At 38.7% G+C, this 15,393-nt stretch overlaps 1 protein-coding gene across 1 annotated transcript in view; it reads right to left on the bottom strand.

Moving 5' to 3' along the window:
• Positions 1 to 1,993: 1,993 nt before the first annotated feature.
• The window catches only part of VAPB (VAMP associated protein B and C), a 52,796-nt gene continuing 39,396 nt past the window's right edge, over positions 1,994 to 15,393 (bottom strand). Inside the window, exons 3-6 of the mRNA XM_087720505.1 lie at positions 13,320 to 13,423; positions 11,485 to 11,565; positions 7,929 to 8,105; positions 1,994 to 4,418 (exon numbers count right to left, since the gene is read on the bottom strand). Coding sequence (XP_087576631.1) covers positions 4,260 to 4,418; positions 7,929 to 8,105; positions 11,485 to 11,565; positions 13,320 to 13,423 — 521 coding nt within the window. The 3' untranslated portion in view covers positions 1,994 to 4,259. The remainder of the gene's footprint in view (positions 4,419 to 7,928; positions 8,106 to 11,484; positions 11,566 to 13,319; positions 13,424 to 15,393) is intronic.

Raw genomic sequence — 15,393 nt, 5'->3', positions numbered from 1 at the left:
GGGAAAAAAGCCATAGCTTTCTTAAGCAAGAACATGTTTGGCTTAGTGTGTTTGGGGTTTGGCTTAGTGTGTTGTGTTAAGTCAGTCAATTATGGGTTTCTTCAGGAAAGTATGATTACGACACATGGTTTAGCTATGAATCTTATTGCCATTCTGTGTGATAATGGCTGCAAATATTGACAATTTGAAAAGGAGAATAGGTACATTTTGAGAAGAATATATGACATGGAATCAATTCCCCTGAATCTTGCCAGAATTTGTTTGGTGTAGTGGTTAAGGCAGAACCTGGGAGACCATAGGTTCTAGACCTGCTTTAAGAGGCAATGGAAAATCTTGTGAAGAAAACTTTAAGGACTTATCCATCCAATCACCAGGTGTCAAAACTGACTCAAAGGCAAACCATCTCCCCAAATCACAAATGGCCTGATTTAAGTACGAGCTACTGGGGAGCAATAATGAAAGGTGACTCTATCACGCTCTAAGTTTTGCTTGTGAATTTACTAAGACACCAGGTTGGACATTCTACAAACACAAAGCAGGATCTTTTTAAACCATTCGTGCATGATTTAATATAATGTGTGAGAAGGGCCTCCCACTGTGCATCTGCAATTTTTAAGACATACATTGAGCAGTTCACATGTTAAATTCCCAGGAGATGAAGATCCAAGACTGCATATTTCAAACATCAACCTTGTAATAAAAAAGTTGCAAACGTCCCTGTGAACAAATCAATGGTTAAGGGAATATTCTTTGAGACCTTTAGCCATTACCGTATTTTTCAGAGTATAAGACGCACCTTTTCCCCTCAAAAAAAAAAGGGTGAAAATCTAGGTACGTCTTATACACTGAATACAGCATTTTTGGCCTCACAAACCCCGCCCCCTTTGCCAAAATGGCAATGCATAGCCTTTAGGAGGCTTCCAGAGTGCTCCTGGGGCTGGGGAGGGTAGAAATGAGCAAAAAACTGGCAGTTTTGTGCTCGTTTTTGTCCCCCGCAACCCCCAGGAGCACTCCATAAGCCTCCTAAAGGCTATGCATGCCTTTTGACAAAAAATTGGGCCGTTTTGGGGGAGGTCTGCAGAGCGCAAAAACTTTTTAAAATTTGCCTCTTCAAAATCTTGGTGCGTCTTATACTCCAGTGCATCTTATACTCCGAAAAATAGGGTAATTCATTCTATATAAATGAGATGGAAGAAGTCCCAGCTTAAAAGGTGAAACACACTTAATAATTTTTAAGTACAACTGACCTTTTAAGTTGTAACTACCTCAACAGAATATTATTTTTCCTATCTACTGGACATTATAGAGAATATTTAAAAAAGAATTGGCTGCCAACTTCATTATGTTGGAAATTAAAAAAGGGTGAGAGACGTTTATATAATTTGGCTTAATAACTGTAAATTTACAGTTCAATATAGGCATCAATATATTTTCAAGGTACGTAAATATTTTTGGATTATATATCAAATATTTGGAATTAACAAATAGCTGTTTTATTTGTTTATGGATTAAATTGTTATGTGATAGGCTGATCAATATTAGTCTATGTGATTAAGGTTTAAAGGTGTGTTTAAAAATAAGCTAAATGATTTCCTATGTGACTTCCTTTTTCTCTTTTATCTTTATGCTTTTTCTTTTTTTCTTCTGCCCTTTAAAAAAAATTAAAGAAATAAAAAAGCTGACTAAAAGACTTCTTTGATCCTGCAGCACAAGTATTTTAACAATTTAGTGGCAGAATTCCAATTCAGAAATTGAATGCTATTATTCAGTGAGTTTGTCAAGTAGCTTCTTGTATTGTCTGGGAGAATTCCAGAAAGCTCCCTGAATTTCACATTCCTCCATTAAAGTACACCTCAAACTGTTTCATGATAAATATTAGACAACAAAATAAAACTAAGGAAATTGGAATCAAAACCAGATAGTTAATTACAGCCTCTCTTTTTTTTTTTTTACAAATTACAAACTGGAAGTAATCAGACAGGACCAAAATGTATTAATTTGGGGTAGATTTATTTGATTTTTTAAAGATACTACATAGTCAAACAGGATTGGTCTTTTTTTAACAGCATAGAACTAATTCCTACTAATTTTTCCCCCTACATAGACTTATTTTATATACAAAAACAGTTTTTTGACCGCTGTCTTCCCCAATGTTTACATGATCAAAACTGAGAATTATGTAGTGCCCTAAGTGTTGGGAGGCAGAAGAATTCTTCACCACTACAGCAATAAAAAGGAAAAAAATTAGTCCCATTCATCAACTCTGAACAGGTGCCTTTTTCTTTCTGTAACCATTTATAGCAGTAGTCAAATTTCCATGACAATGAAGAAAAACATGAGATGAAATACATTAAATAAGTTAAATATGCATACACATCTGGATATAAGAATTTTTTTACCAGGCAGCATGAACCAACAGCAATGGTAGCTTGGTCCCCTTTTAGAAGAACAAGGAATTGTTCCTTATTCTGTATAATCTGACACGCGGTCAACTGCCCAGCGTTTCCAACCTCGCAGTGGTGGGATTGCATCTGCTTCTTCTAAGCCTTCCACATTTCTTCAATATCTTGGTAAATTCACCCAAACAAGACTTACCAATGCTGTGTGTCCAAACATGTCTTTCTATAGACAGGACATGAGGAATCAGGAAGTCTACTGATTTAAGATTCCCCCAGGCGGTTGTCTCCAGATCCTTGGCTATTTCAGCACCGTTGCACCACTGGCTCCCTAGATGCCACATTAATAAAAATCCAGCTACTGAATCAGCTGACAGGCACAAAAAAGATGTGTTATGGTTTCACTTTCTAACTGGGCTGTTGAGAAGAAAGCAGCAAAAGCTAAGTTTATGTTAGCGAAGGGTTGCGCATTAAAACAAGCCTTGTGATCTCCAGAGGACCACCCCATTGTTTTTGGGTTCAGGATGGAGACTTGATTTGAAACGGCTTCAAAACTAGGCATCCATGAAAACAAAATGCCAAATTACACGAAGGGACGGAAGGCTTTGAGCACACTTAACGCTGTGTATGGTTAAGGCCCATGAAAATTTGCTATGGCTGCAAAACACTGAAGAGGCAAGGATCTCTGGAGAATGGGACAAACAGGATGCAAAAAAGAGAGAGAAGGGGGGGGAGGGATTAGAAGGCAGACGTATATGGTCCCCATTAACACTCACACCTGGATCAGAAAACAGATGGTCAAAAGGAATTTATCTGATCAGATTAACTGCAAGAGAGGAAGGGAGGGGTTCTAACTGCAATAGCCCCATATAATGCTCCCTCTTACTGCAAAGCCAGTCTGAATAAGTGCCACTTGGAGCAATTCAGCTTGGAGCACTTTAGTGCAACATATTGTCTGAAGACCACTAGGTATTGGGCACCCTACGTTTTCAAACCCACAGTAAGCCTTTTTATTTCTTTCACTACACCACCAAAAGAACTGTTAAGTGTGCAACTGCGCCTCTCTATTTCCGTTTCTCCTGATTCCCACTCCTAGACAAAGTTAAAACATTCCAGAAGCTTTGGGTGATGCCCAAACCATACACAGACTGGCACGGACCAAGTGCAACAGTGTTGTCAATTCCAGAAGTCCTGATTCCCTTCCTGGCCCGTGAATCTGTCCTGAGTCCTCCTCTCTTCCTTTTCTCTGTTCTGTTCCTCCACAACTGCACAGGATGACATGGGAGCTGGAGAAAGACGGCCATGCTTATATAGTTCATAATGGAATCAACACCTGGTTAATGAGATACACTGCTGTGATTTGGAGACCAGACACACCCGTTGGGCAGAACCGTTAGTTTTATGGAGGAGGCAGGGTGGGTTAGGTATATTTTACAGAAAACCAACATCCTTGGCAACTTAAGCCAACTTCTATTAAGAACAAAACAGATCAGCTCCTCCAAAGGACGGACGTTTTATTTCTCCAAAGGGGAGAACTCTAGGAATAGATTTCAAGGTCCAAGAAATGCTTAAGGTACTTTTTTTTTTAAACAATGCACTTTCATAGTGTTAAATACATGATTCCTTCCTCTCTTCTCACAATCAAGATAATTCCTTCTCTCTTCTGCTTACTCTGTATACAGTTTAAACGTTCTAGTAGATTATGTTATGCTAATGTTATATTTGTGCAGGGGTAAAAATTTTAAAAGGCAAGACCTGTGAGATGTCATACACTTTTTTTTTTAAAACATTTGTTACGAATAAATTTAATCCAATGATATGGCAAATCCATCAATTTGATTTACAATTCTCTGCATGCTGCCTCTACAAGGCGATTTTCCCTATAATTACGCCAACAATAAAGAACAAAACCACCAGCGCGAGTAATCTTGTGCTGAGACCCTCCTCCTTCACGGTGGTGGCGGAAGCATAGCTTGGATGGTTTGACTGGGGAGCCTTCCTCATCCTCAGTCCGTCTTCTTCCTGTTGCAAAGTTAATTTGAAAGTTTTTTTTTTTAAATGCTTTGAAGTTAATTCTAATTTAGGTTAAGATACCAATCAATGCCGGCCCCACATCCTGAACAGCCCTCCCACCTTTAGTCTTTTAACACATTTAAAAAAAACTTTACAAGGAGAGTAAGAAAAGCAACTTGCAGTTTGGGGTGTCTGAAATGTGGCCTCACTCACCTGAAAGATTGGCAAAAATGTTTAAAGACAAATTAACTAAATGTTGGAAATGCCACCAAACGCCGGGGTTGTATTACCATATGTGGTGGACATATATAGAAGCAAAAAAATACTGAGCAAAAAATTGAATGTGGTTGGAGAAGATGACACAGCAACATATTGATTTAAAACCCGAATTGTTTTTGTTGGGTACCTTACCAGGGAAATAATAGTAAAGAAAATGTATATTTGATTATTCATGTAATAACCGTAGCTAGAATTGTATTTGCACCAAATTGGAAAGCTGAAGAAACCTCTATAGATGGAAACGTGATTATGAAAATATTAGCATGTGCAGAAATGAGGAGATTAACACTAGCAATTAAAGGAAAGGAAGAATCTGATTATTGTAATATATGGGGGTTATTTTATCATTGGTTAGAAAATGAATATGGATAAAAAGTATAAAATTAAATAAATTAGGAAGAGAAATGTTATAACAGGAGACATGTTAAGTTGCAATGTTAAAATAAGAATAAATGTATATAAATAATTTGGTGGTAAGCTATAACTATCATGACACAAAAAATTATACTCAGACGACACAGTGATTAATGAATGATTAAATGTTTGTACTAAAGGAAAAAAAATTAAAACTTTTACAAAAAAAAAAAAAAAAAGGTGGCCTCACTCACTTTGGTCCCTGGATCTGTCCAATGAAGCATTTCCCACCCTCTGATGGCTGCCCAACTGCCTTACCCCAAAGGGTTATGGTTAAGGAGACTGAATCCTGATTGAGTTAAGTTTGAGTTTCATTTTATTTATATGCCGCCCTATTCCCTACGGGACTCAGGGCAGCGCACAAACCCAAAGGAGGGGAAAGGAAAAACACAAAAACTACAAAGTACAGGACATTTAAAAAACAACCAACAGCCACACAATTCGAGAGGGGAAGGGAACTCATCGACCCCAGGCCTGCCAACACATCCAGGTTTTAACGGCTTTTCGGAAGGCCTGGAGAGAGGTGAGGGTCCGAATCTCTGCGGGGAGTTCGTTCCAAAGGCCGGAGCTGCCACAGAGAAGGCCCTCCCCCGGGTAGTAGCCAGATGACATTGGCTGGTAGACGGAACCCGGAGGAGGCCTACTCTGTGTGATCTAATGGGTCTTTGGGAGGTAATTGGCAGCAGGCGGTCTCTCAAGTACCCAGGTCCAATACCATGAAGGGCTTTATAAGTGATGACTAGCACCTTGAAGCATATCCGGAGACCAATCGGTCTCCGGATATGTGCAGTGTAGCTCGCGGAGGATAGGTGTGAGGTGGGTGTACCGAGGTGCACCCACAATCGCTTGCGCAGTTGCATTGTGGACAAGCTGAAGTCTCCTAATGCTCTTCAAGGGCTGCCCCATGTAGAGCGTATTGCAGTAGTGATGCCCTGAAATATGCGCAAATCAGGCTCAGAACAAGTTTTTCTTTTCTAAACCAGAAAAAAAAAAGGGTGACCTTTTTGGAAAAAAAACAAGGAAATCCCATGACTGGAATCATTAGGAAAGGAACTGAAATTGTCAATGTAACAACTGTATGCAGATATATGGCTCTAGTATTAATTGGGATTGCTGTGTACGGTTCCAGTTGCTTCGTTGTGAGAATAATATTACACAAGTGGAAAAGATGCATAAAAGGGCTGGCCAAATGATCCGAGGGCTACAGTTGCATTCACGCCAGGGTAACACTTTAGTTTTCAACATGGGCAGTTAAGGGGAGACCCACAAGGCAGCGAAGAGAAAATGCAGAGAAGGCAAGAGATCTCTTCTCCCTTTCTTGCAGAATTTGAAACTAAACTCAAGAAAGATTTAAGACCAGTGGAGGGAAAGGACAGAAAGAGTGGAAACTGCTACCAGCTAAGCTTACTGCTAAGAATGCCATCCAATATGAATAATTTTAAAAGAAGATTGGACTAATTGTTAATACCTATTCAATGTGATGGCAGTTCCCTGCCATCACATTATTATTTAATTATTGGCAGCAAACCATCAGTGCTGGCTGCTAGGAAATTCCATTGGAAAGGAGCTCTTGCCCTATTGGCCTAGGTTTGTTTTCCCAATCATCTTGTTGGCCAATGGGTGATACAGAAGGATGGGCTATTTGGGCTCAGGGCTCAACCTCATCAGGACTGTTTTATATCCATAACATTGGGTGGTTCTCAGGGATTTAATAGGTATAGATTCTGAGCTTATATAGAACTTTATTCAGTACGTTGTGGAGTGCAACCATTTTGTATGGATGGAGCCCTAAGCTCCCTGGGCACTGTCCGTTCCTTCATGTGGCTTCATATGAAGTCTTTATTATTTAAGCCTGATAACAGCAAACTCTTGAATTATGGGATGACCTGCATGAATTTATAAATAGTTGGTCCATCAAGTTTCTTGTTTTCCAAGCAAAACCCCAACCATACCAGATATAACCAAAGTTGCTAAATCTGCAACAGAATTTTAATAGTTTAATCCCTAACTTTTAAAAACGTAGCCACAAATTTTTAAACTAAAAAAATGTTGGTTTTATCTGCATAGCCATAAAAAGTAGAGGGGATACAATTCAAGTATCATTGGTTTTATTTACTCAATTTCTCTTCTCTCAAGCAGAACTGTTGTTAGATCAACTCAAAACCCTACTCATTTGGTTGGCTCAGCACTTACCCTTAATTAACTCAAGGAAGACAATAGATCATTTTCACACAGAATGCTGAACCCATAAGCTACCCACATGGAGTGGTTCATTAATTCATTAACCAAAAAGATGGATGGGCAAGGTGTGGCTCAGCATCATGTGAACACAACCAGCGTAGCTTCCTAATTTTTTTAAATTTTTTTATTGTTTTTATTAAAGGAAAACACACACAAAAAATAATCTTTCATTACATGTTAAGATGTAATGAAAGCTTCCTAATTTCTGAGTTAATATGAAGGTGATTTATAGGCTCAAGGTTGACTCAGCCTTTCATCCTTCTGAGGTTGGTAAAATGAAGACCCAGATTGTTGGGAGCAATATGCTGACTCTGTGAACCACTTAGAAGGCTTGGAAGCACTATGAAGCGGTATATAAGTCTAAGTGTTATTGCTTATATAAAAAAGGGGGTTGTTTTGGATTTCTGTTCAAATTAGGTCACTATAGATTTTTCTACACTGTGATTAAAACAGTGAATTAATTGTGAAGAATCAATAATGCCATGTATAGTCCAACTGTGGTTACATTATGATTTGGAAAAAATCCCTCACATCAGGGTGTTCCTAAATCTTTTGACTATGTAGGCAACAAACAAATAAGTTTACCTTAAATTGTTTATTCTCCTCTCGTAACCTCTGAACTTCTAACTGCAGTCTCTTACATTCTTCCATTACTTTCTTCAATTCACTGTCATCTGAAGAAGAACTTAATGATTTTGACATTATAGAAGATTCTGTCTTTGATGCAATTGGGGATATAATTTTATTTATTTCTATATCATGCTGTTGAGAGAATAGGAAAGAAGAGTAGGAAGAGTTATTTAATGGCAATTAATAATTATTCTATCTGTTGTAATTTTAGCATGTAGAGGGTGCCCACAACAAAATAATTAAACAATAGGCTGTACAAAATTCATGCCAAATAACAACACTTAGTATTACAGTTCTCATTAAAAGTTCTAAAAAGTCTTAGCAAAGCCCAAGATAGAAAGCAAGAAAGGTGAATGGACCTCTTGAAACAGCCAATACCACAATTTTGGCATGCCTAATTAGAAAGCTGTTCCTTGCATCCTGGAAACTCATCTAAATGCCAATGGTCTGGTGTGAAGTTCCCCCCAATAAATACATACAACCAAAGTTCCGCAAGAATAGATGTTTTCTTATGTGCCTTTGGCCTAGCTGGCCCACCTAGGATTCTGCCTTATCATTCTGAAAAAGGATGATACCAGAAGCCAATGAAGCTATAAATTATGTGTCCCGGTAGGGATGTTGGGAATTATAATTAAACACCACCAGAAAAGACTCAAAAGTCTTCCCAACCAGTGTGGATAAAAATTGATGATTTATAAAAATAATAATCAGATTTTTAAATTTTAAATCGGATTTTTTTGACTTTTATCAAATTTATTTTAATAAAATGCTAAAGATAGTTTTCTATTTTAGATACATTAATAATTTAGTTTATTCGGCATGAAATGGAGCTTAGTTATGTAGCATGAGACTGTATATTCTGCAATATTGTGACTGCCGATGAGTCAACAGCGGGTCAGAGGAGGAGCTGCTACAGGACAGAGATGACAGTTGCTCTTTAAACATTATGATTTAAATCAAGTTGATTTAAATCAAGCCTTTTTACTAATGATTTAAATCGACTTGACTTAAACAAATCCACCTTGTTCCCAACCATACTTAGAAGTTACTATGAATTTTAAGAACCATATTTTGAAAACAGTGAATGAATATAAATTTAGTTTCAACTGTAGCTATGGATAACTAAGGACCCCTTGATCATTGAATGCATTTGTTCAGACCTAGACATCCATTAAAATAATTGCACATGCTTTGGTTGAATACAAAAATAAAACAAAAATAATTGCACATGCTATGGTAGTGGTGTTAATCACAAAGTCGTGTACGACCCCATAGACAACATTTCTCCAGGCCTTCTTGTCCTCTAGCATTCTCCGGAGTCCATTTAACCGCACACCTACTGCTTTGGTGACTCCATCCAGCCACCTCTTTCTCTGCCATCCCCGTCTTCTTTTGCCCTCAATGGTTCCCAGCATGAGGCTCTTCTCCAGTGACTCCTCCCTGCTCATTAGGTGGCCAAAGTATTTGAGTTCCATCTTCAGGATCTGGCCTTCTAAAGAGCAGTCAGGGTTGATCTCTAGGACTGACCGGTTTGATCGCTTTGCAATCTAAGGAACTCGCAGGAGTCTTCTTCAGCACCATAGTTCAAAGGCCTCAATTCTTTGGCGCTCAGCCTTTCTTATGGTCCAACTTTCACAGCCATACATTTTAACTGGGAAAACCATAGTCCTGACTATACACATTTTTGTTGGCAGGGTATGGTAGCATCATCCAAACTAAATACTGGGATTATAATCCTTATCCTAGGAACAGAAGACCAAAATTCTAGAGTACCATTGTCTAGCAATGTTTTAAAAGACTGGCAGTCCTTTAAAACATTTTCCTTAAAATGTTTGGTAAATTAAAATACTTTTTGCCATTTCTCATTGCTGCCTAAAACTCATGATTGGGCTTAAGTTATTAGCCTGTAAAAACAAGTCATTCCTTTCATCTTAGAGCTATGGGGAGTTGTTTTTGAATGGGCCGTCCACTCATAACGTGCTGAGGACCGCTACTCTCTACCCGATGGACCTCTAGAAGCACTGTCTTTTGGAACAGCACTAGCATTAGCACCTAGACTTATATACCGCTTCATAGTGCTTTAGAGTCTAGAGTCAGCCTATTCCCCCCAACAAACTGGGTCCTCATTTTACTGACCTTGGAAGGATGGAAGGCAGTCAACTTTGAGCCGATGAGACTCGAACTGCTGAACTGCTGGCAGCTAGCAGTCAGCAAAAGTAGCCTACAGTACTGCATTCTAACCACTGAGCCACCAAATTCTAACGTTGACAGAAGCCAATATAAATCACTGCTCTGGTGTTTCCCAAGGGCAAGATAAGCACCAAAGGAAGGCCCACACTTCAATTCAATTCAATGTTTGACCAATTCAAACAGCTCTGAGCTGAGGTTCTTTTGCCACCCATTCACTCCTCCATAAAATCTCTAGTGTGGCCTACACTACTATTCCTCCTCACTGAAACTAAGTTTCATTTTGACATATTGAAACCGATGATAGAAAATAAAATGTAGCTGTTACTTGCTGTAAGCCATTAAGCTTATAAAAGTTTAAATTTATGCAACTCATTGTTTTGTCGTTCAATGTTTAGAGATCAGAAAAAAGAAAGTAATCAATGTTTCTCTCTTTTTTCCTATGCCAGCCTTCCCAACTGTCACCCTTCAAATGTGCTGGAATTGTAGTTCCAAGCCTTTTGAGCCACCTTGAGAAATTTCAGGCCTGCTGGCTAGGAGTTTCTGGAGACGTATTCCTAAATCCAATTAGGAAAAGGCTACACAGCTATCATAGCTTCCATTTCTGCAGGATTTTGTACTTTTATATTCGGGATAAAGGAAGCCTGAACATTAATTCAACATGGTTTTTTCCCAAGATATGCACTATTCTAAAAGTATAAGGAAGAGATTGCAATATATACAGCCCTAGTTTTGAAAGCAGTGCCTGCATATATGCTACGATTCCATTTAAATGGAGAGATTAGAATGCGATACTGGGACAACATCAACCTTTTAAAAAGTAATGCTGAAAATGAAGGATCTGTTCCCAATATGTATATAAAAACAGTTTCCACATTCCACTGTAATCCAAAAGCATTTAAAAACAGCAGAATAAAGGGATGTGGTCTTTTTAAATGTGATCTTCTCCAACCTTCTATATTTCACTTGCAGGTCTAATTCAAAGTTAGTCTGCCCAAAAATAGTTATACTCCAACTTATCTGAAGGGTTGCAGGCTGAATTTCTTAAAGTCAAACTACTGAAACTGTATTTTGAAAAGATGCCTTGCTTCTTTTTAGTCTTACTACCAAGAAAACTCTTTTATTGCCACTAGAATTAATCCTGTATATTTTAGGGGAAAAAAATCCAATGAAGGAAAACAAATAAATTGTAACTGTTTTTTTGTTTTTCATTGTTGAACAATTATGAACATTGAGACCTTGAAAATTACAAATCCTAAATCAAGAACTTACCATCTCTTTCTCGTCTTTTTTTAAAAATCACATAAAAATTAAAGGGACTCACGGGTTTATCGTTTTCTGCTGGCAGTTCAAACACACATTTAAGTTTAGAATCCATGAGTTCTTCTGGTTTTGCTTCTTTCCACTACAGCACAAATAGAAGAAATAAAGTTATTAAATAAAACAATATCTGGATTCATATTAAACTACCGTGTTTCCCCAAAAATAAGACAGGGTCTTATTTTCTTTGGACATCCGAAATAAACACTTGGCCTTATTTTCGAGGAGGTCTTATTATATTTGAGATGCAGGAGGCAGCGAGCGTGGTCACCTCATGGCTGCTGCTGTGTTGCAATATTTTGGGGGAGGGATTATTTTCGGGATATGTATGTATATATTTATACACACACACACAGACACGTAAAATGGCTTCTACTGTACAGTACAGTGGAATTGCCATGGAAATGGCTTTACAGTACTCTACAAAGGGGCTCCCTCTGGTAAGGGGGAAAATCCAACATTAGAAATTACGTTTTGTCCGGACATTTCTCCCCTATAAATAAATACGGGGCCAATGCCGGGCAATCAGCTAGTATTGGAATAAATAGGAATAAAGTCAGGTAGCCTCTGAGAATGTATAATGAGGTCAGCCAACAAACATTCTGTCTGGGGCAGCTCCCAACTTTAATGCTGTATAGATGGGAAGGGAGCATGTAAGCAATATCAGGGATATCCAACCATTTCATCAGCATTCAATTTGGAAGGAGACTGAAGTTTGTTTGGCAGCTGAATGGCTATTGGAATTTGGCTGTGTGATTCCACTGGATCATTTGTCTGCCTGTAAACATGGGAAGCACATGTTGCTTAACTCTTTCTTTGAGCAGTGGTAGCTATCTATGCATGCTTCCATGCAAGCCCTTTATACAGGAAAGCACTGAAGAAGCAGAGGGAAGTTTTTTTTTCCCTGAAAAATAAATGCAACTATAAAGAATAGTAATGGGCTACTAAGCTCATGAAAATTTGCAGATCTCTGAATCAAAATGGGAAGAGTCAAACAACGGTATTCTAGAATGTTAATGCAGGGGAGTCAGTCCTATCACCAGATGGATAAAAGCAAATTACAACTATCAGTTCTCTTTAATACTGCTTTATTCCCTATATGGCGAAGCATCTTTAAAGAGCAGAAATGCAGTAGAATGGTGATTAACAATTTCTTCCACCAATTACACTTTGATACTTTGATACCGCGTTTCCCTGAAAACAAGACAAGGTCTTATTTGCTTTTGACCCCCAAAATAAGCACTTGGCCTTATTTTCAGGGAGGTCTCATTATTTCTGAAGTGCAGGAGGAGGCAAGCGTGGTCACCTCATGGCTGCTGCTGTGTTGCAATACTTTCAGGGAGGGCTTATTTTAGCACATGCGCTCAAAAGCCCAATTGGGCTTATTATCCGGGGAAGTCTTATTTTCGGGGAAACAGGATAGCAATTCAGAAGATAGAATGGCTGGTTAATTCAGACTTAAATACCACATGTACAGTTAAAACATAGTTCAAATTCTCCACTCTGATCAGCATACTACATTAGTGGCAACCATGCTATGAAATCAGGTGACCTCCTCTCCCACATACTAATGATTTCCAAAGCTATAAAACATCTTCTGCAGATATTAATTTATATATAAAAAGTTCATTGAAGAGACATAATCACATCATTCCCATAACAAACTACACATGTGTTTTAGTGTGGAGGTGCCACCTTATTATGCAAATATAGCATGAGGCCAAAGTTAGATCTCTATCTTCCTCTAGCTCACTTGCTTAAATGCTTCAGAAAATGGCTAATCACAAATCTTTTAAGAGAAAAGATGTTCATGAAGATTGAAAAGCTTCTAATACTCACTACTGCTTCCATGTCTGAAGTATCAGGTGGCGCAAACATTGACTGGACCATGAACTTATGTTTACTTTTCTCGTTAGGGTCATAATCAAAAGGCTGTAGCATCACTGAAAGAGAAATCATTGCTGAGTCAGCACACCTACAAGGCTGTCATATAGTTATGGTTGCCGGCCCAGCATACTTATCGTCTTTCCTGGGAAGCTGAGAAAAATCCGGCCTTATGTACCAAAGTGATTTTCCCAAATGGATGACTATATCAATGCTTCGTTATTCTCCCAGCTCCTATTAGCTTTGCTAGCATTGTAAGCCAGCCAGGGAATGATTGCAGTGTAACATGGTATACCTACTACTTGCCCACTAAAATAGATGATTCAGCAGAGGTTGCACCACTGAGTCATGCAATGATGCAGCATAGAACTGGATGTAATGCAATCGGATCTAAGGACACTGCATGCCATACCAAACTCGTAGGCATTTCCAAAAAGTACGTTCAAAAAGTACGTCTCAAATTGCTATGGACTTGATCTATTGTCTTATACATGATACAGTGGTAGATTCTTCAACACAAATACATCTAGTAAATGAACATCATGTAACTCCAGAAGATGTTACACTACATATACGTATCTAATAGTCTTCTAACTTAATATTACTTGTTACATTTTCTCAAAGCATTTCAAGATAATCATTTATTTGTCCAATCTTTCTGCAAACCATCCTGTGAGATAGGCTGGGCTGAGAAGGAAAAAGAGGCTGGCAAGACAGCCTGAGAGAAGGTAAGTAGCCCAAATTCATTCTATGTGTTTCTATAACTGATGGTGCACATAAGCCTGTGGCTCCCTAGTTTCCTAATCTTAACTAGTTCTAATAGTAAAGAACATGTGTGATTAAGGACTGATCTGCTAAGTTGTTGGTGTTCTCTGAACTTGGTTGTTTTTCTCCAGACATTTCATTACCAGGGTAAGTAACATCATCAATGTAATGGTAGTGAAATATCAGCAGGGAAACAACCAAGCTCAGAAAACATCGAGAATTCAATACCCAAATTAGAAATTATTGTTTTAGAGAGCTAATTTAGAGAACAATTAGTGGATAAACTTTCTTGAAAAATTCTACTCCAAGATATTTCATTCTTATAGATCATATAGAACAAGAGCTTCTATACATTGTAGACATGAGAAGAACTCCTTAGATAAGGAGCCATATCAGTGATGGTTAACCTTTTCAGCACCAAGTGCTGAAACTGGAGTGGGCGCACTTGCACCGGAACCCGGAAGAGAGTAGCTGGCCAGTGCGCATGCACACAGCGGCCAGCTGCTGTTCTGGGTTACGCCGCATGCATGCACACCGGAACCCGGAAGTGCAGCTGGCGATGGTGGGCATGCCCACAGAGCGGGCTCTGCGTGCCACCTCTGGCACACATGCCACAGGCTCGCCATCATGGAGCTATGTAGCACACATACAGTTTTAGGGTTGCTTGTTCATTTATGCTAATCCGATTGTGAAGTATTTTGAGCAGCCAACATTCTCCAATTCAGTAACATAATTGAAATTATAAAATAAGACAATTTATATCACAGCACCTAGAAACAATTTCCAGTAAACAAACATACACGGAGACATTCCTGAAGCAGGAGAAAATAAAACTTGAATCAAAGTTGACCAATAAGTGAGTGACCATGAAAAAGTTTCCCTCCTGATCAGGAATAGTTGCAACTGTGTAGATATAATTGTGCAAATGCCCCCCCCCCCCAATATCTGCTCTTCCAAGCAGGAGCGATGAGTCCAGAAGGACCTAAAACTATGAACCAGTTCAGCATAGGGGAGTCTGCTGCTATGTGTGATGCAGTTTGGCTTCTTAACTCACAGCCACTCTGTCTTATTGAACTGAAAGTGAGTTTGTTCTTCCTGCCTTAACAGTATGCACGTAGCAGCATCCAATATTTGGATGAACACAAAAAGCTTTGAAAGAAATCTAAATGGAAGATGCTGGTTATCATCCATAAAGCCCTATGTGACACAGGATCATATTTTCACAGGGCCGCCCCTTCCCATATGACTGGGTCCTACAAGCTCT

The sequence above is a fragment of the Thamnophis sirtalis genome, unplaced genomic scaffold (assembly GCF_051295495.1).
Source record: "Thamnophis sirtalis isolate CommonGarterSnake01/CBP01778 unplaced genomic scaffold, rThaSir2_p1.2 scaffold_7, whole genome shotgun sequence".
NCBI lineage: Eukaryota > Metazoa > Chordata > Lepidosauria > Squamata > Natricidae > Thamnophis > Thamnophis sirtalis.
The sequence above is the reverse complement of the archived record's forward strand: the minus strand, read 5'-3'. Positions and strand labels throughout refer to the sequence as shown.